The 22,967-nt window shown below is 38.7% G+C and overlaps 3 protein-coding genes across 3 annotated transcripts; all 3 read left to right on the forward strand.

Moving 5' to 3' along the window:
• Positions 1–12,622: 12,622 nt before the first annotated feature.
• Positions 12,623–14,694, forward strand: CkaCkLH20_00552 (H+ symporter family protein; the record flags this gene model as incomplete). The annotated part of the gene is made up of 4 exons (XM_038883272.1): positions 12,623–12,841; positions 12,897–13,109; positions 13,420–13,575; positions 13,690–14,694. 4 exons carry the CDS (start codon positions 12,623–12,625, stop codon positions 14,692–14,694), a joined length of 1,593 nt encoding a protein of 530 aa, XP_038750867.1.
• Positions 14,695–16,190: 1,496 nt separating this feature from the next.
• On the forward strand, positions 16,191–19,732 carry CkaCkLH20_00553 (subtilase; the record flags this gene model as incomplete). Its single annotated transcript, XM_038883273.1, has 16 exons — positions 16,191–16,334; positions 16,391–16,723; positions 16,776–16,839; positions 16,892–16,948; positions 16,998–17,037; positions 17,092–17,149; positions 17,203–17,259; positions 17,312–17,572; positions 17,629–18,108; positions 18,165–18,285; positions 18,351–18,786; positions 18,842–18,957; positions 19,021–19,096; positions 19,151–19,241; positions 19,301–19,560; positions 19,621–19,732. The coding sequence occupies 16 exons, from the start codon at positions 16,191–16,193 to the stop codon at positions 19,730–19,732; spliced, it is 2,706 nt and encodes a 901-aa protein (XP_038750868.1).
• A 684-nt stretch (positions 19,733–20,416) lies between these two features.
• CkaCkLH20_00554 (amidohydrolase) lies at positions 20,417–21,968 on the forward strand (the record flags this gene model as incomplete). The annotated part of the gene is made up of 2 exons (XM_038883274.1): positions 20,417–20,822; positions 20,878–21,968. The coding sequence occupies 2 exons, from the start codon at positions 20,417–20,419 to the stop codon at positions 21,966–21,968; spliced, it is 1,497 nt and encodes a 498-aa protein (XP_038750869.1).
• Between the last annotated feature and the right edge of the window lie 999 nt (positions 21,969–22,967).

Here is a 22,967-nt window from a genome sequence, read left to right on the forward strand (position 1 = left end):
TTAAGCAAACTAAGTTAGCTAAGGAATATACTATAGAGTTCTAATAAATCTATACCTAGCTAAACCTCACTAATAAAGGCAAAATCTTTATATTCTATAATAACCTTAAGGATAAAGTTAAAGATAAAATCATTAAGGCTAATAGATCTAAAGACTTCCTCTAGTATATTAAGCTAGCTATTAAGATTAATAATTAGCTATATAAACAACATAAGGAAAAAGGCAAACAACGCTAACCTATAAACACCACAAGAAGATACCAGTAGCAGCCCCAACACAACAATAACAACCAGCTCAACCCCTAAGCACCTCAATACACCACTGCCTATAGTCACTATAGTGGGCCTATGGACCTTAGCGCAGCCCAGAGGAACAACAAGAGAAATAACAACTAGAAGAAGGACAGAAAGTACTATAACTACAACAGACTTAGGCACTTAGCCTACAAATATAAGGCACCCAAGAGAGAACGCTTCCAGCTAGTGCCTAAAAGATAATAAGCCAGTATTGCTACTAGAGCAACCCCATATAAACAACTTAACTAAACTACCTACTTTAATAATAACTATAAAGTACACTTAGACTCTAAAGAGCATACAGGATAGTACCTAAAAGACCCTAATAGGTCAAAATATAATACTACTAACCTTACCCTAAAGCAAATCCTCACAATAGGATACTATAATAATACTAAACTCAAACGTAAGGCTTAAGAGCAACTCAATAAGCTCCTAGAAGCCCATAATAATAAAGATATAGATCTATATATATAAGAACAAATCAATAGATAGGCTATAGAAGACTAAAATAATAAACTACTCTCTAACTTAGAAGACTCTCATAACGTTGCCCAATAATATACTTAAATAAAGATTATCTATAGATATAAACCTAATATTAATAATACTAGCTCTAAAGAAGAGTCTAAAGATAAGGAATAAGAAATTAAGGAAAGAATTAATTACTAAATAATTAACCCCTTAAATAACAAATAAGCCCTAGAATTCTATAGAACCCTAGGAAGCAAGTGAGACCATAAGTATAGACCGGAGCTTAGATCAGAAGACCACCTATACCTATAAATAGCATCAAGAAACCATTAATACCTATTTTAGGCCCAATACTTCTTCAATAACTATAAGGAACACCTAGGCGAGAAGCATAAAAACCAGTTCTACCCCAGAAAGTATAACGAGACCCCCATCAAAAAGATCTATTAAGTATCCATCCTATATAGTTAGGAACTTTAACGGTTTAATAGATAGATTATAACCTTTACCCTAAGCTAGAAATACCTAATAAAGTGCCTCTATAATATAGAGATAATATAGAGACTCTATCAGCAGGACAAGTGCTTCATCCACGCCAAAGAAAAGGCACAAGCATGGCAAATCAGCCAGGACGGATCTAGCCCACTACAGCTAGGATTCCACAAAGTCAAGCAGTCAAAAAACTAGACTCACCTACTAAAGACAAGGGATAACAATAGATAGACAAGATAAGGTCCCTATACAGCGCAACGGCGCACAAGAACCAACAACATAAGCATATACTAGTAAAGATATAGCTCAACGGAAGACCAGCTACCGCTATAATAGATAGTAGAGCCTAAGGAAACTTCATATTGCTATAAATAGTAAATAAATAAAAGATAACCTAGAAGAAGAAAGCAGTAGAAGACTGCTATAAACTTAGCACTATTGAAGGAGAATAAGTCTAGTATAGTAGAGGATATATTATAGTGGAGACAGCACACCTCCCTATATAGATCTATAGCTAGAATAAGCAACTAAACTTCAATATTATAGAGATAGGAGATAAATATAATATTATCCTTAGAAGACCATAGTTATATAATAGCAACCTATAGATAGATTAGAGAACTAGCTAACTCCATTAGGACTAGGATTTAGTTACTAAGCAGCAGCCTAGAAGAGGTACCTTAAATAAACCTTTTAGAACTCCTAAAGTAAAGAGATTTTTAGCATACCTATAAATTAAGGATATAAACGCTAGGACGTTATTAGTAATAGATATTAATAAGGAAGATTAACTTCTATCTATCCTAAAAGAATACTAGTAATACTAGAAACTATTTACTAAAGAACTTAAAATAGGACTACTAGAATATAGTAACTATAACTATAAGATACCCCTAAGAGAAGGGAAGGAGCTAAAGCTAGAAGCAATCTATAGACTTAATTAGAAAGAAATAGAAGTACTTAACGCTTACCTTAAAGAAAACCTATAGAAGGGATATATTAGACCCTCCACATCACCAGCAGGATATCTAATCCTATTTATACCTAAAAAGAATAGCAAACTATAACTCTACGTTAACTATAGAAAACTTAATAATATTATAATTAAGAACTACTACCTACTACCGCTCATCTTAGAACTTAGAGACCTACTATATAGAGCCTAGTAGTTTATAGCACTCAACTTAAAAGGAGCTTATAACCTAATATATATAAAATCAGGTAAAGAATAGAAAATGGCGTTTTAAACACACTAAGGATATTATAAGTACCTAATAATACCCTTTAGACTTACTAATATACCTATAATATTCTAGATAATAATTAATTATATCCTATAAGAATACCTAGATATATTTATTATAGTTTATCTTAATAATATCCTAATCTTCTTAAAGACGCTAGAAGACTATAAGAAGTATATATATTAAGTGCTATAGAAACTCCAAGAAGCCAAACTCCTAGTAGAACTAGAAAAGAGCAAATTCCATACCTAAGAAGTTAAATTCCTAGGCTTTATAATAGCCCCTAGAATCCTCAAAATATTAAAAGATAAAATCGTAGTAATATAAGACTAGCTAATACTATAGAACGTTAAGGATATATAATCCTTTATTAGATATATAAACTACTACTAATAATTTCTAGAAGGATACTTAGATAAGAACGACCCTCTTATAAGACTCTTAAAGAAAGATATCCCTTAGTAATAGGAAGATAAATAAGAATAAGCCTTTAATAAGATTAAGTAATAGGTTATATTAGAACTTATACTTATTATACCTAATCCTAAAAAACTATTTAAAGTTAAGACTAACTCCTTAGACTATACTATAGGAGGATAGCTAGGCTAATAAGATAATAAAGGATAGCTATACCTATACGCCTTCTTCTTATATAAGCTATATAGCCTAAAACTCAACTACTAGATCTATAATAAAGAACTTATAGCTATTATTAAAGCATTTAAGGAATAGAGACCTTAACTATTAGGAATAAAGTATAAAGTTAAAGTCTATACTAATTATAAGAATCTTACCTACTTTATAATATTAAAGGAACTTAATAAATAATAGATTAGATAGTCTAAATTCCTCTTAGAATTCAATTTTAAGATTATCTACTAAAAAGGCAAGGAAAATAGAAGAGCAGATACTCTCAGTAGAAGACTAGACCATAAAGTCTAGGTCCCTAAGGAAACCCAAGTTATCCTCAAAAAAGACAAAGAAGGAGACCTTATACTAGCAGCTAGACTCTTAATAATAGCCAGAAGAGATAATACTAGCATAACTAGAAGGATATCTCCTAAAGCCATTAGGGAAATATACTCTACTCCTATATATAGCTACTAAGGCGTAACTAAGATATAGAAACGCATTAAATAATACTATAATAAAACGGCTATATAATAAGAAGTATCTTTAGCAATTAGGGACTATAAGGTTTGCGCGAAAAGCAAACCTAGTTAATATTAGCCTTATAGTAAGATATAGCCGCTCCTAGTGCTATAAACTACATAGGAATCTATCTTATTAGACTTTATTACTAAGTTACTTAGGTCCTAAGAACTAATAACTAAGGTCCACTATAATAGTATCCTAGTTATTATTAATAGACTTATAAAGTATTTATACTTTATCCTATATATAGAGTCTAGCACTATAGAAGACCTCACCTATAAGTTTCTATAAATAATTATCAGCTAATATGGAACGCTAAAGGAAATTATATCTAATAGAGATAAGTTATTTACTTTTAAGTTTTAGAGATCCCTAATCTTATAGCTTAGATCTAATTATAAAATATCTACTACTTTTTATCTATAAACTAATAGCTAGATAGAATAAATTAATTAGATTATAGAAACCTATCTATACTACTACGTCAACTACCAGCAAGATAACTAGGTATAATTGCTACCTATGGCCTAGTTTGCCTACAATAGCGCAGTAGGAGAAAGCATAAAAGAATCCCTATTCTATCTAAACTATAGATTTAACCTAATAGTCTATAGAGAACTATAATAAGGCCTAATAGCTCTAAAAGCTATAGTAGATATTAATAAACTTAAGGAAATCTAATAAGAACTCCTAAAAGAACTTAAATTTATATATAAATAGATATATAAATGCGCTAATACCTTAAGAGTTAAGGAACTAACTCTATAGGAGGGGGATAATATATACCTTCTCTATAGAAACATTAAGATAAAACGACTAAGTAATAAGTTAGACTTTAAGAAACTTAGACCTTTTAAAATCATATAGAAGGTATCTAACGTTAACTTTATACTTATACTACTAGATACTATAAAGTGTTATCTAGTCTTTTATATTTTACTTCTTAAAAAAGCACTATAAGGTTTATATATAGAAGACTATATTATTATAGAACCTCTTAAACTAGAATATAAAGTCAAATAAATTATTAACTACCGTAGCAATAATGGAAATATAGAATATCTCATTAAGTAGGAAGGATATAGATATAAAGAAAACTTATGGGAACCCATTAAGAACCTCCAGCACTCCCAGCAGCTACTACGGGAGTACTCCCAAGCAAGGGGCCTAGGTCCACAAACTCCTTACTAATTCCAAAGTCCAGCCAGGAAGGGTCATTTATAACACCTATAAACTAGAGGTCCCCCACAATACCCTACTTATAAGCATCTAATACAGGAAGAATATTATCCTCCTCATTAACCTCTTATATACCCTAATAAAACGCCTTAGACTAATAATTATAAACCTACTTCTAAATAGTATAGATCCTTAAGAGATAGCTTACTACTGCTACTATTTCAGCCTAAAGGTAAGTTAACTAAATATAAAGAGCTATAAACTCTTTACCCACCTTTTCCTCCTTTTTATCCTATTCCTTCTATTAAGCATTTAATCTTTACACTAGAAAAACATTAGAAAAGAAGAAAAATATAAAAGTCTTAATACCTATATATAGAAGCCACTAAAATACTATTATATAGCTTCTTTACCTTAATACACTTATAGTAATAAGATAACCCCTCACTAAACTAATATATAACCTTTATATAGAAACAATAAGTATAAGGCATATCTATATATAAGGAATAAGAATCTATAAACTTAAGAAGCGCTTAATACTTATAATCTTTTATTTCTATCTTTTAAGACTTTAACTTTTAAATATAACTTAATATAGTATTAGCATTATAGAAAATAAGGAAGTATAATTAATAACTCCCTAACCTAGGAGTAACTACCTACTTATATAAGGTCTAAGAGACTAGACCTTTAGAGGGGAGACCTAATATTATAACCTATTAGGCATAACTAATAAAGAACGCCCTATAAAGATACTAGGCAGTTAGAACGTCACCTTTATATATAGGATCATAGGAACATAAGGGGCTCACCCAGAATAGAAGAACTATAATATAAGTCACATAATAATAAATAGGACTAACTCTCAATAAGTAGTCCTAGGACTAGGATAAGGATTAGGACTAACGTGCTAAGGGCAGTCCTTAAGGAGGACTAACTCTCAGATTGCAGTCCACATAGGAAGAGAAGTATCTAGGACTTATATATAGGATAGACTTAAGTCCAGCTTAAGGACAAACTTCTATAGCTCTTTAGTAATTAACTTTATAATTACCCTTACTAATACTTTTAGCTATACCTAAGTAATAACTACTCTATAACTCTTATTAAGGCCTTAACTAATTACTAAGACCTTTAAAGACCTATAATTACTTAATTAGACCTATAGAATAACTAATTACTATTTATAGTTCTTAATCCCTAACTTACTATTAACATAAACCCACTATCAGTTAGCTAGCCATAACATAAGAGTAGAGAATTAATAGTTATTTTTAAATAGGCTTTAAAGATAAAGAGAGTTAATATAATATCATTAAGGCTAGCTATATTATTATTAGCCTTAATTACTATTTAGAGGGTTAGCCTTAATATAATTATAAAGTCTTTTTAAATTAATATTTAATAGGTATACTTAATTATTATATAATATTATTTAATTTTATTAATTTAATAATAAGCCTTAATAGAAGTATACTTAATAGTAATAGAGTATTACTTAGCGTTTTAGTTAAACTCTTTTAAAGTTAGGTTTATATCTATTTTAATAATAATCTTATTAAGAGGTCCTTAATAGATATTAATTTAATAGAGGTAAAGTACTTTTTATACTATATTTATAGTTATTTTAAATAGAATATAAATAGTATTAAAACCTATAGCTTTATTAATAATATAAAGGATTCTATAGGTATTAATCTAAAAGATATTAATAATAATTATATAGTTAAAGTTTAAGTTATTTCTAAGCTTAAACTTAAACTATTAGGGTGCTATTATATTTATTTAATAATATTTATAATACTTAATAAGCTTTTTAATCTTTATTATTATAATAAGATAGCTAGCTTATTTAAAGATAATATAAAGTTATTAAATAGAGAGATAGCTAAAGTAGTAATAAACTTAATAGAATTTAATATTAGTTAAGTTATAATATATAAAAGATTCTTTTAGATTTAGTAATAGTTAAATATAGCTCTATTTATAGATAACTAATAACTTTAGTTTACTCTATATAAAGATATTCTTAATATTATTAAACTATACTTTATAATAATCTATATCTTTAAGATAGAATAAAAAGGGGGCTTTTATAGGTATAATATAGAAATAAAAGGTTTTAAAAGGGATAGAAACTTTAATTATTCTAAGGGAGGCTTTTAGCTAGCTATCTCTAAAGTAGATATTAATAATATTAATAGTCTTAATATTAAGCTTAATATTTAGAAGAACCCTCTTTAGTACTATATATTACTATTAGCTAGTTATAGAGTACTTAATAGTATTAATATTAAGTATAATATCTTAAAAGATCTTTAAAGAGTAAGGGCTTTTTAGAGTAAACTCTAATTATAGCTTTATTCTTTTTATATATATAGTAATAAAGGGATCTTAAGTTATTATAATATAATATATTAAATAGTTAATAAAGAGGTTAATAACTTATTAATAGTTAATAGATTTAAGACTTATTATATAGTATATATTATTAAGTTTATTACTTTTAGTATTATTACTTTTATATAATTTTAATAAGTAGTTAAACTATTAATTATACTATTTAATAATAATATTATTATTATTATTATTAAGTAAACCTTTATACTATATAAAGAACTAAATATATCCCTTAAGTATATTATTATAATAAAAGTAGTTAGACTTATACCTCTTAAAGTATTAGTTTTATTCTTCTTTAGAGTATTTTTCTATTATATATCTAAATTTATAATAGATCTAGTACTTTAAGTCTTATTAAGAGTAATAGTTATAATAGTTATTATTCTCATTATTATTATTATATTATTAGCCTCTTTAGAAGTTATTCTTTCTATAAAAAGAGCTAGAGAATTAATTATTTTTATTATTATTATAGAATTAATTTATAATATTCTAATTTAAAAGAAAAAGTAACTTTAGTAATACTATAAATTAAGAGGCTTTAAGTAGATAGCTTATTATATTAATAGAGTTCTATAATTAGCTAATAATACTAATATAAATACTAATAGAGTTAAAGAAAATAAAAGTATATATTAAGATACCTTAATAAATATTAAGAAGCTAATTATAAAGGTTTTTATTATTTCTCTATAAAGTAAATAAGCTTTTTTATAATTAAATAAACTTAATAATTAGCTTCTTTAAAGTATTCTTTTAGCTTATAAAAGGGTTATTCTTTATAATATTAATAAGAATAATATCTCTCTATTTAATAAGATAAGCTTATTTCTTTTTATTAGTTTTAAAGTATATCTTTATAATTATAATTATAGTTATTATATTAATATTATAGCTTAAGCTATTAACTATAATATAATTATAATAATATATAAAAGCTTAGCCTTTAAGTATAAAGGAGAAGATATCTATATATTAATACTTTTAAATATTAAACTTTTAATAGTTATTATAAAAGATAAATAACTTAAAGTTTAATATATTATATATTCCTCTATTATACTTTAGCTTATTAATATATAACTTTATAAATATTATAAGGGATTATAAGTTAATATTATAAATTATTAAGGTTTACTCTTATTTATAAAATAAAGTTTTATTATTATTAGTTCTTTAAATATAATAGTTAAATAGACTTAAAGTAGGGAGTAAAAGAGAAAAGAGAAAAGAATAAAAGCTTAAAGTTAAAGTATCTCTTATAAAAGGAGTATTAAGCTAATTACTCTTATTAATAACTTTAATATAAAAGCTCTTATTATTCTCTAGTTATTTATTAAAAATTCTATTCTTTTTAATATAGCTATTAATTTCTATTTTAATTTAAAAGTAATAAAATAGCTAGGTTAAAATATTATAAATATCTTTAGAAATATAAGTTTCTATATAGTTAAATAAGACTCTATTATCTATAAACTCTTTTAGAGGTAAAAAAAGATTAAAGTATAAATACTTATAAGATTTTACTCTTTTTAACTTTTAAAGTCTTTTTTAAATTTAAAAAAGAGATCTCTACTATAAGATAATAAGTTATTTTTATAATATTTAGCTATATAATAGATAAATAAAGTATATTATTTAGAATTAATTATAGCTTTATTAAACTTATTAATCTTATTATAAGTAGTTAAATTAAAGTAAAGCTTAATTTTATTATAACCTTTAAAGTTAAGCTCTTTTATAATAGGGAGAAGAAGAGGAAAAATAAGAGTCTTATTAAAAGATATTATTAATATTAATAAGAGTTATTCTTTATAATAAATAAAAATATATAATTAAAAAGAATAAAAATAAAAGAATAAAGTAAAAAGGTTAAAGAGTAAATAAAAATTCTTTATTTATTTAGATAGAGAGTATTAAAAGAAATAGAAGACTAATAGATATTATAAGTTAGTTATTTTATTATTCTATAAATATAGAGTAATAAGGTAAGATACTCTCTATTATTAAGTAAATATTCTATTTATAAAGTTATAAAATAATAATATTAAGTAGCTTTATATTTATACTTAAATATAGGTAATTCTCTTTAGTTATAGTGTTAAAGTTAAATCTATTTATTAAATAACTTATAGCTATTACTATTTATATTAATTACTATTTTATTTCTTTATAAAAAATAGTTAATAGTTAATAGTTATAGCTTTCTAAATAAATATTTATATTTATTCTTTCTCTAAATATACTTCTTCTTAATAGGGATAACCTAGAGAGAGATATTATTAATATTTTAATTATTATTGATATTATTATTAAGTTATAGGAGTAAGAGAGATAAGCTAAAGCTATTATAATAGTTATTTATTATTTATTTAGTTTCTTTCTCTCTAGTTATTAAGTATTTAAATAATATTATTATAAATAGTCTCTTAAGGTCTCTATAGTATATTAAGTAACTATAATAGAGTTACTTTAAATTATAAAGTATAATAAAGGGTTTAATAAGTAAAAAATAGATATAGAGTTAGTTTTATTTATTTATTTAATAATAGAAATAATAAAAAGAGATTATTTCTTTTATATTTTAACTATAATAGATCTCTAAATAGAAATATAATAATTTCTAAACTATTTACTATTATAAAAGCCTACTTTAAATAGTAATAAAAATAAAATCTTTATAATAATATATTTAAGTTAAGCCTTTTAATCTATAAGTTCTAAAAGTTATTACTATATAATTTATAACTTATACTTAAGGTATAATATTATAAATAATAAAGTATTATAAATAATATTTAAATAGAGTTTTTATACTCTTTATTTATAAAATATTTATTTTAAATAAATAGAAAGTAAAAGTAATAAATAATAATAAAAGAAAAAATATATTATAAATAGTATTATTATTATCTCTAGAGGTCTTAAAGTATATTAGATGCCTATAATAGAGTTACTTTAAATTATAAGATATAGGAGTATTTAAATAAGAGATTAATACTTAATTATTACCCCTTTAGCTTATTTAGTTATCTCTAAAGAGAGTAGTAATAGCTATTTTTATATCCTATATTAATATAGCTAAGAGAGAGAATAGTAATATTAATAATATTATTAATTAATATAAAAGCTAACTAAATAATAAATATATAAAAAATTCTTTATAATTATATATCTAAATAAGCCCTTTTAATAGGTTTTAGTTTTAAGTTAAGCTTTATTTATATATCTTATTTTATATATAGATAGTAATAATAAATAAGATAGTTTCTTAAGTATTAAAAGTAATAACTTTTTATTAATTATTTAAACTAAATAGATAGGTATTAGAGATAATAAAGAATAAGAGAGAGTAATTATTATTATTAATAGCTTATTATAATATATAGAGATTATAAGACTTTACTATTTATATTTATAACTTAAATAGAAGTAAGAGTAATAACTATTTTATTATATTAAAGCTAATTTAAAAGCTAATAAGACTAAATTAATAAGCTTACTTATTTTAAACTTAAAGAAGCTAATAATAATATTTTTATAGTTATTATTAAAAGTAATAATATTATAATAAAGTTTATAATAAAAAAGGAGGTTTATTTATTATAAATCTCTTTATTATTTAGCTTAATTAATAACTATTAATTTACTTAAAATATTTAATATATAATAAATATAAAAAGTAATTATAATCTTTAAGTAAGTAATAATAACTATTTAAATAGATCAAAAGTCCCTTAAGTAGTTAATAATAGTTAACTAAATAGAATTATAATGCCTCTAAGTAGTATAATAGCTCTATCTACTAATAGATTATAAGATCTATAGTTAATATAAAAAATTACTTCTTCTTAATAATCCTTATTAATCTATAGTTTAAATAGTATAATAGTAAAGTTAACTACTAATTAATATTAATATTATAAGGGGTTATATATATATAATATAGGGCTTTATTAGTAATAATGTATTAAGTATAGAGAAGGGAAGTTCTAGCTTAGTAGGTATATACGTAATAGCAGTAGTATAGTAGGGGTGGAGGCTGGGCCTCATACCGCCTACTTATGCCGCCCGATTCTGCCGGCTAAACCCACATTATTAAAGGATGAGGTGTCTATATTGCATTCCAAGGATGAGCAAATCGCATAGTATTTCAATTGGCCGCGTGCAAATAATCTCTCATGATATAAAAGTCCACAATGCATCCATCTCATTAGAAGGGTTTGATGTCCCATATGTGAAGAAATATGCATCTAATTACCAGACCATCTGGAACTTCAGTTGTGGCTCGGCTTGCAGGGAAACGCCAGATATACAGGAAAGCCGAGATGAATCCAACCACCGGAGGAGCGTCTCCACACAACCCCGCCTTCTTGGCCGATTCCGGCGCCGGGGACGCGGGCCAACTCCGAACGCTTCGGGTTTGCTCAGCTCAGCTCCCAGCCTTCTATTGACGGAGTAGTAGACAAAGTCTCGTGATTCAACTGTGAGCTGACCAGAGTATTTGGAACAACACCGCTTCTTTGACAATGTTCCAATTCGCGATCACTAATCGAGGATCAACAAGGCCATTCAGCCGTCAGTATGCGAAGCTCATGACGGAGCTCTTAGTGAGCAGACCGGTGATGCACCCCGAAGATAAGCTCTTTAGCGAGCCAATCGCGCCTGGGGTTCTCCAAATTTCTCCCACGGGGCCAATATTTAGTGCTGGGGCTCTTCTGAATCATGAGCATTCTCAGTGGTTGGTCGCACTCCGTACCCCGGAGAATCCTGCCGTCTTGGCTTTGACGTGCTGTCACGTTGGCAACACGCACCAAGAGAGCAGGGAACACAGCTCCTGAGAGATTGAGATTCTATTCGATCGTTGTCTCCTAACGTTCATCTCATCTCCATCACTCCGGATGGAAACGAAGGTTGAACCATCGATGCCAACTGGGGAAGTGACAGGAAATGGAGAAATGGGCGGCGGCACTTCGGCGTGTTCCTTGAAGCTTGATGCAAAGTTCTGTTTCGATTGAAGACTGTAATATTTTGGTTAAGATCAAATGCCCAAATCTGTCGGCAAATGCCTCTCGAAGCTTTTAGTCCCGCGCTATTTCCTAGGTCCCGGCAAACTCCCCGGACGAGTCGCGGCTGCATCCCCCGGCTTGGACTCGTCCTTTGTCGGGCCTACCACTTCCTCCCATCCTGCATCATTGTTCGCATCCTTTGACTCATGGATGACCCCGCCTATGAATTAGTGCCCATTGACATTCATCCCCCCGTCAGTTCGTCCCAGGATATAAGGGCTTGCTGTCGCCGTCGCCATCTTCCCCGGATGACAGTCAACCTCACGGCTCACCACAAGAACTGCGACAATCCAAACCAAACGCGACCATGGAGAGCCCCGAAAAGCCGCAGGAGGAACTGCACAGTCCTCACGCAGAACACCACGAGGACCAAACGCCATGGCACGGCATGTCTGCAGGCCGTTACATCGGGACGCGCTTCACCACGTTGAAGCCACCGATGCTGAGTGCGCCGAATCCGTTGAGGTTGGTCGCGATGATCAGCCGCCGTCAATGGGCCTTCTTCGCCGTCGCCTTTGCTGCCTGGGTATGTGGTGGGACGGCCTGATCTCAGGATTCCGCTTGCTGACTGTTCTTCGCAGACATGGGACGCATTCGACTTCTTCACCGTATCTCTCACCATTACCGAGCTCTCAGAAACATTCGACAAATCCAAGACTGATATCACCTGGGGCATCACTCTCGTTCTCATGTTTCGATCTGTCGGCTCCATCCTCTTCGGTATCGCAGCAGACAGGTACGGCCGGAAATGGCCCTTCATCGTGAACAACATTCTCTTCATTATCCTGGAGCTGGTAAGTCAGAAATCACTCACTTGTTCCACATTCCGTCAGCCATGATTGGTCTCAACGGCAAGTTCGTGCCGAGCCTGGCTGCAGCAGACAAGCTTTCCCCTCCGCATCTCGCCCGTCTTGGCTGCGCTGTTGGGGAATCCCTGCGTTCCCCCACAACCCAGCTTCCCCCTCTTCCAACCCCAACCACCTCCACCAAGCTAAGTCCTCGCTGGTGACATCACAATGGCAAACGGTGGCAGCTGTGGTCATTCGCAGAAGTTCTTTGTTGGTTTGTGTACCTTAGCTGACAAAAGCCGTTTCTTTGTTTTAGGGTACGGGTTTCTGCCAGACTTACGAACAATTCTTAGCATGCCGCGCTTTGTTCGGAGTCGCCATGGGCGGTCTCTACGGCAACGCCGCCGCGACGGCCCTTGAAGACTTGCCATCGGAGACGCGCGGAATGATGTCCGGAGTGTTACAACAAGGTGTAAGTGCTGAAACGAAATCCACGAACACCTTCCCACCCTCATTTCCCAACACCAAATACATCCGCCAACCAACAAAACACACCGTGAGTGGACGCTAACGTTTCGCCGATCAGTACGCCTTCGGATACCTATTGGCTGCGGCCTTTGCCCGAGGTCTGGTGAACACCACCCCGCATGGATGGCGTCCTCTCTTCTGGTTTGGCGCGTGTCCCCCAGTTCTCTTCATCATCTTCCGTCTCATGCTTGGCGAGACCGATACTTTCCGGGAGCACAAGCGTCTACGAGAGGCAGCCGGCAGACATGCGGCAGAAACGGGGCAGACGAATGTCACCTCTACCTTCATCAAGGAGGGCAAGGTTGCCTTGAAACGCCATTGGCTACTGTTGACTTACCTCGTCCTCCTCATGGCTGGGTTCAACTTCATGTCGCACGGAAGCCAGGATCTCTATCCCACCATGCTCACCAACCAGTTCAACTTCTCTGCCGACGCGGTCACCGTCACGCAGGTTGTCGCGAACTTGGGAGCTATGCTGGGCGGCACGACGGTTGGGTACTGCAGTCAAATCTTCGGTCGGCGATTCAGCATCATCGTCTGCTGCGTTGTCGGCGGCGCTCTACTCTACCCTTACACGTTCGTTACGACGGAGGCTGTCATGGCTGCCGCGTTCTTCGAACAGTTCTGCGTCCAAGGTGCTTGGGGTGTCATTCCCATCCACCTGATGGAGCTCAGTCCAGGCGCCTTCCGCACGTTCGTCGTTGGTACTTCATACCAGCTTGGTAACCTGGTCTCGTCTGCCAGCTCGACCATTGAAGCCCGTCTGGGCGAAGACTTCCCGCTGCCGGCCAAGGGAACCACCAAGCGCTATGACTATGGAAAGGTCATTTGCATCTTCATGGGATGTGTGTTTGCCTATGTTATCTTGCTGACCTTCATCGGACCGGAGCATCTTCGTCGCAGCTTTGATGTTGCCGATGACTCTGACATGCGGGAGGTCGCAGGAAACGATACTATGGACGCAGAGCTTCATGGTCGTGAGGCGAGAGTAGGACAGTTAGGACACAGTGATGAAGAGGTGGGACACCAGGAGAAGTCGGCTACTCATCGTGAACGACTTTGAAATGCTTGAAGCCTGTGTTAGGCCAGTTATCCTCCTGGGGCAAGATTAATGATAGGCATGATACCAGAACGGTAATGAGTTTTGCGCAGTAGAAGTACAATCGCTTGTTTTGCAGAAAGTTTAAAGCTCAATCACTGGATTAATCCCAGAACCCAAGGGACCTCTGACATTGCCAAAATGTGTTATCGGGCCGTTAGTTTGAGTTTATCTTGCGACAGATGCAACATCCAGCCAGCGTAGAACTGTGTTGGATGGTTAGCTTAACCTAACGTTAGTATGTTAACATATCCCGCGCGATCGCTTGCCGCGCGGCAACAGAATGAATTTCCCGTTAACTGCTTTGCACCGAGAGCGGGGCCGGCACCGGATATGTGGATCCGTACGGGAGATTCCCGCCGGGTCTCCCCACCGGATTGCCCCGGATTCTTCGGAGTCGTTCTGTAAGTTTTCCATTCTTCGGGCACCTTGTCATCTGATGTTTTCTGTACTGTCAAAAAGTAGCCAAGAGTTCCCGCCAGCCGATATCCGGCGAAAGGTATCTACTCCTGGAAGAGAAACCTGGCCGATGCATCCGATTCTCCCCCGGCCAAGTCTCGACGCAAAGGTTTGGCTGCATGGGCAAATATGAACACGAGGTGATTGACAAGATGTGCATGCAGGTGCATGCGCCTGTTGACGGATAGTTATCTATGGTTGTATTTGACTGATAAAGGGTTCTGCAGGTACTTGATAACCCCTGGAGATTCAATCGCGCTTCCTGGACCGGAGATGATGCCATCTCGCGCGATAGGTCACGAGAATCCCCGGTCTTTGCCCTTTTGCCGACCGGGTTATTCTTATTCCTTATCATTCACCGTGTTCTGTTCATCTCAACACGAAATTTGGCATGCGCGAGGTCATTTGAAGAACTCTCGTCCACCAGGGGTAACGTCTTGGCAGCAGCTGTTGGGTAGTATTCCAGTCGCTCAGTGCATATCTTACCCCTCAATCATGGCGCGTGAATCTGAGCTCATTGTCACTGTCCTCTGTTCTTCCTTCGTCTGGCCGGTTGATCAACAGTGAGCCAGCCATCATGGGGTTTGGGTCGCAGCAAAGAATTGTGGTAACAGTCTGAAATACGAGAAACCAGGCGATAATTACTCTGTCTGTCATCAAGTGAACTGGATCCTCCATCTCAAACTGGGTAAAGAGGCAGCAAATGGCCTCATCCGCGATAGTTTGCCATCATCTGATCCCGGAACCGGCCACCAAGCTAGTCGTCCCAAGAAGGAAGCTCATTTTACCAACTATGGCGGTATCACCAACATCACAGCCCATGCCCCCGTATCGGCAATGCAACGCTGCAGTGAAGGATCACGACTCGAAAGACAGCATCTTATCCACGACAACCTGCACGCAATGGATGGACATTTAAAGAGTCATCCCACCGGCGCAATTGCCTTGGCTTTCGAGCGGAAGCATTGCACGACGCCAGATCTTAGTCGGCATTGTCAAAGATGCAATTGTTTAGCATCGCCGCCTTCTTGGCGCTTCCATCTCTCGGGAGCGCCGAGTACCTCAACACTCGGCAAGCCCCAGAGGGGGAGACCAATAACTCCACGACGCCTGTTGCTCGTAGCTTCATTATTGAGTACACTCAAGTGAGCTGCCCAAACACCTTGTGAGGTCACTCCATGTTGCTGACGACGGATTTCAGGGTTCTGCCAAAGCTCGCCGTGATGTTGCATTGTCAGCCGATATCAAGATCGTCAAGGATTTCGAGACCGACATCTTCTCGGGTGCCAGCATCGAGACGGACACCCACAACATCGATACGCTCCAAAACCTTGCCGGCGTTGCTCGCGTGTGGCCCAACACTCGCGTGACCTTGTCTCCTGTCGAGGGCTTCCAGGCAATTGAGGGTGCTGCTGCTCAGAATTACACTACCCACAACGCGACGGGCGTGAGCAAGTTGCATGACAAGGGCATCTTTGGTAAGGGTGTCAAGGTCGGTGTCGTTGACTCTGGCACCTGGTACAATCACCCCGCTGTACGTATCAACACGATGGAATCTGCTAGTCCCACTGCTAACTCTGGAATAGTTGGGTGGTGGTTTTGGTGAAGGCTTCAAGGTTGCGGGTGGTTATGACTTTGTTGGTAACGGCAGTGAGTCCCGAGGCCTACTCGTTGCTGAGTCGGGTGATGCTAAGCTGGATAGTCTGGCCATATGAAGACAAGAGTCCGGATGACGATCCGCAGGACCAGATGGGCCACGGTAAGTACCTCTTGAGGCCCTGCAATACCATTATCTGACCAGTAATGAGGCACTCACGTCAGTGGAATCATCGCCGGAAAGACCGATTTGTGAGTTTCTCCAGACTTATTTGTTGTACAACGCTTACCAAGAGCCCTCTCCAGCTGGACCGGTGTTGCTCCCGAGGCCACCCTGTACTCTTACAAGGTTTTCGCGCAGATCGTGAGTTCGCTTGATCGCTGCAACTGTTCTACGAGTTGACTGAAAGTTGTTAGGACTCCACAGATGATGCCACCTTGATTGAGGCTTTCCTGCGAGCCTATACCGATGGGGTGAGTAACCGTCAAACATGTTTGGTCTCTCAACAACTGACCTGTGGATTAGGTCGATATCATTACTGCCAGCATCGGAGGTCCTTCCGGATGGTCTACGGGAGCCTGGGCTGAGGTCTCCTCACGCCTGGTTGAGGAGGGAATCGTTGTGACGATTGCCAACGGCAACTCAGGTGCTGCTGGTCCCTTCTTCGCAAGCAGCGGGTCATCCGGCAAGAACGTTCTGGCGGTCGCTTCAGTTGAGACCGAGACATTCCCGGCTTCGCCCTTCGAACTGACCTCTACTCTTGATGGAAAGACGGAGACTGTGAAGGTACGTCTGGACTGACTGAAATGGTTTCGAGAAACCGTAAGTCTAACCGTGAATAGGCCGGATACCTTCCATCCACTTACTACTTCTCATCTGACGTAGTTGACTGGCCTGTCGTTCCCTTGAACTTCGACACCACCGACCCGGCGGATGCTTGCGAGCCTTACCCTAACGGTACTCAGAGACTCACGGGCAAGATCCCTCTTGTCCGCCGCGGCACATGCACTTTCGCCACGAAGCAGGCCAACTTAGTTGCGCTTGGCGCTGAGTACATCCTCATCTACAACAATGACAGTCCTCTCATTACGCCAGGAACAGATGATGATGTTGGTCTGATCGGTCTTATTACGGCGGATGCCGGTGCTGCTATCACCGACACCGTGAAGGCGGGCGGTAACGTCACCGCTGACTTTTCCGTCAACCCGGAGCAGATCGTCGGGCTGGAGTATCCAGCCGGTGGACGGCCCAACACGTTCACATCGTGGGGCGGGACTTATGATCTTCAGATCAAGCCTGACATTGCCGCACCCGGTGGCCAGGTGAGCCAAAACTGACTTCAAAGCATGAGGCATGTCACTGATGAATCTCATTGCAGATCTTCAGCACCTATCTTGACAATACCTATGCCATTCTGTCCGGCACCTCCATGGCAACCCCTTACGTCGCCGGTGTTGCGGCACTGTACATCAGCGCCCACGGCGGTCGGTCTGTTCATGGTAAGCTGCATACGTCCAATGAACATGTCCTCTGATGATTGAATTCAACTCACCCATGCATCTAGGCAAGGGCTTTGCCAAAGCATTGCACCAGCGCATCATCGCAAGCGGAACGTCTCTCCCATGGTCCGACGGGACGGCCACCGACTACGGATTCTCCGCGCCCGTTGCACAAGTTGGAAACGGCTTGATCAACGCGTTCAAGATCGTCGAATATGCGACCGATCTCGCCTTCGAGAAGATTTCTCTGAATGATACCCATTTCTTCAGCCGTTACCACGACATCACTGTCACCAACAACGGAGACAAGGACGTGAGCTACAAGCTGTCGTACGAGGCTGCTGCTGGTGTGGAAATTCTTGGATGGTATCCCTTTGTGGAGCCCTGGGCTGGTGAGAAGAGGGTCAAGAGCTTCTCTGAGCTGACGCCCACGAGTCTTGCCGTCGAGGTTTCTGTTCCTAGAGATTTCACACTCAAGGCAGGAGAAAGCAAGACGGTTTCGTAAGTTTGATCAGACGCAAAGTTTTCAATGCCACAGCTCTAACCTGCATTCCAGCGTCAGCTTCCCTAACCCTGACGGCCTGGGCTGGAACTCCTCCGCCTTGCCCCTTTACAGTGGCAAGGTCATCGTTTCGGGCAACAACGGTGAACAGCTGTCTGTCCCCTACTTTGGTGAGTAACGCCAAACTCCCAACCTTTTCTCTCATTGGAAACATTGAGCTAACATGATGAAAGGACTCGGAGCCAACTTGAAGGCTGAGATCAGCCCCATCTACCGCCCCAGCTATCCTTTCACTACCCAAAGAGACTAGTCAGTTAACCATATCCTATCTTCGTGGAAGGTCATCTTACTAACTTTCGACAGCGTCTACTCTTTCAACCTTGACAGATTCGCCGCCGACTTCCCCATAATCTACTCCAAGCTCATTTGGGGCAGCAAGGAGGTTCGTTGGGATGTACGTCTGCCTGAAACTCAGTGATATAATCACAATCACAGAGCTGACACATCACGCAGATCTACGAAGCCGGCTGGACAGAGAGACAATGGGAATATCCCCCGGTCCCAGGCAAGAACGGATACATCGGGCCGGCTACCAGCCACGTCGTCGCCGGAAGCGTCTCTTACTTCGACCCCGACGTCTACGATCCCGATGACACTTGGACGTATCCCAAGGTCGACCTGTACCGCAACGCCCAAACTCAGGCTTCATACCACGAGTTCTGGTGGTTTGGTAAGCTGGGCAACGGTAGCCAGATCGAACTCGGAAACTACACGTGAGTGACTACACGCTAGGGTTCCTCGGAGCAGTGCTGACTAGATGCGGCTGATATTAGAATGCGGTTCGCCACTCTCAGGCCTTTTGGTAACCCGGCGGCTTCCGACAACTGGGATGTCTTCCAAACTCCTCAGATCCAGGTGACGGGCAAGTACGAGAGGAGAGGCTAGGAGCATCAACGAGCAATGCATAGTTGAACTTGACGCGAATGGGCTCATATTGGCTTGTTGCTTCGTAGGGAATGAGAATTCACTGTCGTATATTCCGCTGGAATTCCTTGATGTAAGCAGCTTGTTTCTTAGCTGTAGTTAATCAACGCTGTTCAACTTGCTGGGCCGCGCCAGCGCATTGCTTTTAACCTCGCCGGTTACCCCGCGTTCTTTTCAACATGGTAGTGATTGTATTGCCGTGATTCGGTCTAATGGTTGATGGACTCGGTCAGAATAGTCCGGTTGCTTGCCGGAGTGGATCTGTCATCCCGGCTCAACCCCACAATCTCGGTCTCCGGGACGCTCGGAGGACGAAGGGTGGGATGCCTACCCCTCGACCGTAGCATCCACCATGTTCGCGGTTCGCGTTTAGCCAGAGTGGCTCGCGACCATTAACGCGAGCCTCCACCAGCTTAGACTAACCGGAGCTAAACACGTTGAAGCTTAGTGCTTCTTACGTTGGATTTCTCACGTTGGATGGACTTAAGCCCAATTCCAAAGCCGACGACTCCTATTAGTGCGGTCGGACTTAGGTCATTGTCGATCGAGATCTTCTTAATAATAAATATATCACTTCTTCTTCACAAACCGACAAAGACTACGAAAGACCCCACCATCATTGTCGTCGAAGACCTCCACATCATCATGACTCAGCATTCCAACATCCTTCTGAAGAACGGCGTTCTCCTGATCCATGGAGATGACGGGAAAGTCACTCCTCAGCGATCGGATCTTCTCATTGAAGGTGACAAGATCGCTCGGATAGAGGAGAATATCCAGCCTACCGGCGAAGTGAAGGTGATTGAGTGCGAGGGCAAAGTTGTTTCTCCGGGCTTCATCAGCACCCATCACCACGTGTGGCAGACTCAGCTCAAAGGACGACATGCGAACCACACCTTGATCGAGTATATGTCGTCGGGAAACTTTGCAGGCGCTTTCTATACACCGGAAGATGCCTTCTGGGGAGAGTTGGGTGGCGCTCTTGAGGCCATCGACGGTGGAACTACTACCGTCGTCGACCATGCGCATCTCAACATGGGACCGGAATATCGTGAGTTCTCAATATCAGTAATGAAGGGTTTTGAGTGCTGATGAAACAAATATAGCACCTACGATGATACAGGCTCTGGTTGCCTCCGGCCTTCGAGCTGTGTACTGCTACTGCGCCCCTAGGACAGTATCCAGCTGGGAGCCGTTCTCGTCTGAAGATGACTACACCTCACCCAGTGTTCTCGAAAACTGGAAAACGCTGGCTTCAGCGGGTCCCTACGAGGGCAGAGTTCACCTCGGGTTCTCGGTAGACAACATCTACCAATCTGCCGACGCCATGAAGAAACTCTACTCAGAGCTCCGAGGCGCGAAGGCCAAGGTCATCACAACTCACGCGGCTAGTGGTCTCTCCTTCGGCAATGGCCCATCCGCCGCGCAGATGCTGAACATCCACGGGCTTCTCGGCCCCGACGTCCTACTCTCGCACGCGAACTTCCCCAAGGACGGAGACGCCGAGCTGATCGCGAAGAACAACGTCTGGATCTCGACAACTCCCAATACTGAGCTCCAGATGGGGTGGCCGACACTTGCACTCCGCCCTGAATTCGAAGCGCACTCTAGTCTGGGAGTAGACTGTCATTCGTGGGGCAGTAGTTTCTTGCCGAGCCAGATGCGCCTCGGGCTTCAGTACGCTCGTCTTGAACGATCTGAGGATCTTCGCAAGCAGGGCAAGTGGAGCCGTCATGTGAAACCTACTGCCGAGCAGGTCTTCAACCTGGGGACGATCGGTGGTGCTCGTGCTATCGGGATGGAAGGAGAGGTTGGGCAGATCAAGGTTGGTGCCAAAGCCGATCTTGTCGTATTCGATGCCAGTAGCCCTTCGATGATTCCCGCCGCGGAAGAGGATCCCGTCGCCGCGATTGTTCTGCACTCTAGCGAAAGGGATGTTGAGACCGTAATCGTGGGTGGCGTTGTCAGAAAGGAGAATGGCAAGCTTTTGCCGGTCTCGGTCGCGAAGGGAGTTCAAGGTGCTCAGGACTTGGGCTTGGTAGGGAAGTCGATTCTATGGAAGGATGTCGCGAAGAATCTGTCGGAAAGCAGGCTCCGAATCATCCAGAAATCTGAAGGTGTCGACTTCAGGGCTGCCGAAGAGGTTATCATGGATTCTTTTCACGCAAACCGAAAGGACATGCTGGAGCAGGCATGAGATACCTGTGTGCACGATGATTTGTACACGAAGAACTTACCGTGTAAATTTGATCTTATCTCGAGTATCTCCGTATCCTAATAATTGTGCTGCGGATTCAAGCTGGGTGAGTGAGTGGCTTGATCGTTGTTAACATAGGGATGGGTCCCGTGGAGGCGGCAAACCACGTAACTTACTCCTTGACCCTACTTCTCTTTTCTTCGCCCTTGGACTTGCCACATGAATGCCACGCAATAATTAGATGCGCTTGTCTTATCATATGTTGCTCATCAGTCAAGAGTTCCCACTTTCTGGCTGAAATGGCTGTCACGTTTGAGTCATAACCGCCTAAGTAGGCTTAGATCTCAGCCTCGTTTGCTGTATGTTTCATTAATTTGACCAACGCCGGCTCCAGGTTTGAGTCTGTTCAATTGCCAAGGTAGCCTGCCTACGCCTGCGAGGGCGCCTGCCGTTTCAGTGACTGCTGATCTGCAATGAGGCTAAAACAACAGACCACCTCGGAGAGACACGGATGAAACGCGACTGTTGCGAAAGACACAGCTACAACGAGCACATCGTATGTTTCCGTACCTTCAATAGTGTGACGACAGACTGCGTACAGCGAATGAGGGTCTGTCTGACGGTCGCTTTGCTGACAGGTCTCGCATATTAGGGATGTCGGCGCCATTGGAGATGGTAATGAGTTAGAAGAACCGCCGAAGGCTTTCCCGGGGAGCGAGGCGCGATATAATAGGGAAGCGGACCTCTCACAAGGCTGTCGATGCTGCGAAAGGCCAGGCCTCGGCACAGCTGAATGCACATTGCCTGGAGTGGCGCCCAGCAGGAGGGAAGCGAGGGGAATAATGACGCAACCCCCCCCTCTGAAAGCGTTGAAAGGTAGACCAACTTGCAGCATACTCTTCTTGTCCCAATACTGAGCCGTCAGGCTGGGAGTAGGAGTGGCAATCTCTTCAGGTTGGTACATAGCTAAAGGCAACATGTTTGAAGACTGGGCTTGGC

This window comes from Colletotrichum karsti (assembly GCF_011947395.1).
Source record: "Colletotrichum karsti strain CkLH20 chromosome Unknown Scaffold2, whole genome shotgun sequence".
NCBI lineage: Eukaryota > Fungi > Ascomycota > Sordariomycetes > Glomerellales > Glomerellaceae > Colletotrichum > Colletotrichum karsti.